General features: G+C 38.0%; 1 protein-coding gene across 1 annotated transcript in view; it reads right to left on the bottom strand.

The window, feature by feature from the left end:
* LOC307260607 (uncharacterized protein) overlaps positions 1-2500 on the bottom strand; it is a gene marked incomplete at its 5' end in the record, with an annotated part of 24623 nt that overhangs the window by 9218 nt on the left and 12905 nt on the right. The window contains 2 exons of the mRNA XM_080040880.1: positions 1581-1700; positions 2249-2309. Of these exons, the coding sequence (XP_079897006.1) occupies positions 1581-1700; positions 2249-2309 (181 nt within the window). The remainder of the gene's footprint in view (positions 1-1580; positions 1701-2248; positions 2310-2500) is intronic.

Raw genomic sequence — 2500 nt, 5'->3', positions numbered from 1 at the left:
ACTGTTCTTTTTTGACACATGTCCTGTTCTCCCTGTAGCCTACCCACTTCGCATGCCCCAGTCTGGCTGTGTGAGAGTCTGAGAGTGGTCTCTTTGTTCAGCCACTATACGTTAAGTGAGTGTGCCAGCAGGTTTTGATGTGTAACGAAGTTTAATTTTGTGTTTTATATTTTTGGGGCTAAACACAACCTAGATAATTTTCTCAGGGCCAGTGACATATTGTAGGAATTTGTTTTAAAATGTGTATGTGCAAAACAATTGCAACAGTGTTATAAGTGTATTGGTTTTAATTAATATAATTTTGGACAAGCCTAATTTATTATCATTTTATTTGAAGGGTGATGTATTTAATTTGGCAGATAATTAATGTATTATTGTTTGAGTTCAAGGGTTATTCATTTGATTTTTAAACACCTTATTTATTGTTTTATTTAAAATGATGTTATTTAACATATCTTTATTTGAACATTGCTGTTTTATATTATGTTCGTGTCTATTCTGTACCGTTTGTGTTGCTCTGTATATTTCAAAAATAAATCTGGAGTCATTCAGTAGGCCTACTTGTACTCTTGAGTACTTGAGTAGTCTTTTCACTGCATACTTTTTTACTCTTACTCGAGTAATAATTTTTATGAGTACTTTTACTTCTACTTGAGTAATTATAATCTTAAAGTAACTTACTTTTACTTGAGTACATTTTTTGGCTACTCTGCCCACCTCTGCTAGCAACATGCACTTGTACAGAGGCTAGTTGTCTATTACAGTAACACTTTTTTCCGTGCACACACACAGTACATACAGGTAGCAGATTGTGAGGAGATATTGACTGATTTTGACAGTACGTGATTTGACAAGAAATACTCTCCAGGGGAGCGCCCTTAGCACAGTTGGTAGGGAGTGTCCCCCCCCCCCCCGGGCCGGGCCCAGCAGCAGACCCGGGTTCGATTCCAGCCCGCGGTCGTTCTCTGCATGTCACTCCCCTCTCTGCCCCATTTCAACTCTGTCTCTACACTATCAATAAAGCATAAAAAATGCCAAACAAATATCTTAAAAAAAAATAAAAAATACTCTCCAGAATCGCTGACTCCACCCTTAAAAGCATAATTGATATAGGCATACAGCTCTGGAAAAAATCAAGAGACCACTCCAAATGTTCAGTGTCTCTCTTGTTTTACTATTTATAAGCATATGTTTGAGTAAAATTAACATTTATAAAATAAACTACTGACAACATTTCTACCAAATTCACAATAAAAATATTGTCATTAAAGAGCATTTTCATTAAGTAATGTAGAGATGAAGATTGAAGAAAAATCCAGACTGGTCTCTTAATTGTTTTCCGGGGCTTTTGGTTGATAGAGACGGTTATATAAAACCACTAACACACACACACACACACACACACACACACACACACACACACACACACACACACACACACACACACACACACACACACACACACACACACATGCACACACACACACACACACACACACACACACACACACACACACACACACACACACACACACACACACACACTGATAGGTTGATAGAGAACTGTTACTTCCACTGACCATGGGACTGCATTGGGCTGGTGATGGTAGAGGTCTCAGGGTTTGGCTTCAGGACGGCGGTGAGAGGGCAGTGAGGAGCAGCTTCAGCGGGCTGGGGTCCCTCACACTGCACCACGGAGACTGAGCAGGAGACACAACACAATGGGGTCATCCCTACAGGTACCCACATTTCTTTTTCTTTTTTTACAATATATTTATTGTAGTTTTTTCACACCAATAAACAAACACCTGCACCATCACAACATACAAAAAAAAATTAAAAAAAGTATCTTATGTTCCGCGTTCCCAATTTTGTTTTAAAATGATGCTCTCTCTCTATGTTCCTGTACTTGGTGATTAAGTTCAGGCATCACAGCTGGGTGGTTAGGGTTAGGGTAAGAAGGCAGGGGGAAGTTGAATGAGTCACAGACAGACAGACATACTTTTAGAGACATACTCAGTAGTATGTATAGTAGTTAGATTTCTTAGAAATGTGGGAACATACAGGGCTGTGGGAACAACATTTTCTTTATTTGTTTTTATTTAAAATAATAATAATAAATAACATTTTTTTTTTTTTTTTTTTTTTTTTTTTAATTGTGGAAAAAATATAGACACTCTCCCAACCAAATGGCGAGGTCAACTGGTGAGATGCTGCATGTGTGGAGCTGCTCAGATTATCTGCCTACCTGGACTCCCGTTCTCCTGTGAAGGGGTGGCACCATTTTTCTCTCCTTTTGCTTCAGAGCCCTGTTCAGAAAAGACAAAATGACAATAACAAACCATTGAATTATTTAGGTGATGACGAACAATCAATCAATCAATCAATCAATCAATCAATCAATCAATAAATAACCTTTATTTTCACTCTAAAGACACTGAGGTTTTCCTTATTCACAGTAACGACGACCACACACAATAAAGACAATCACAAGGATAAC

The sequence above is a fragment of the Ammodytes marinus genome (genome assembly GCF_949987685.1).
Source record: "Ammodytes marinus genome assembly, chromosome: 14".
In the NCBI taxonomy this organism is placed as follows: domain Eukaryota; kingdom Metazoa; phylum Chordata; class Actinopteri; order Uranoscopiformes; family Ammodytidae; genus Ammodytes; species Ammodytes marinus.
Note: the sequence above shows the minus strand (reverse complement) of the source record. Positions and strands in the feature narration are given on the sequence as shown.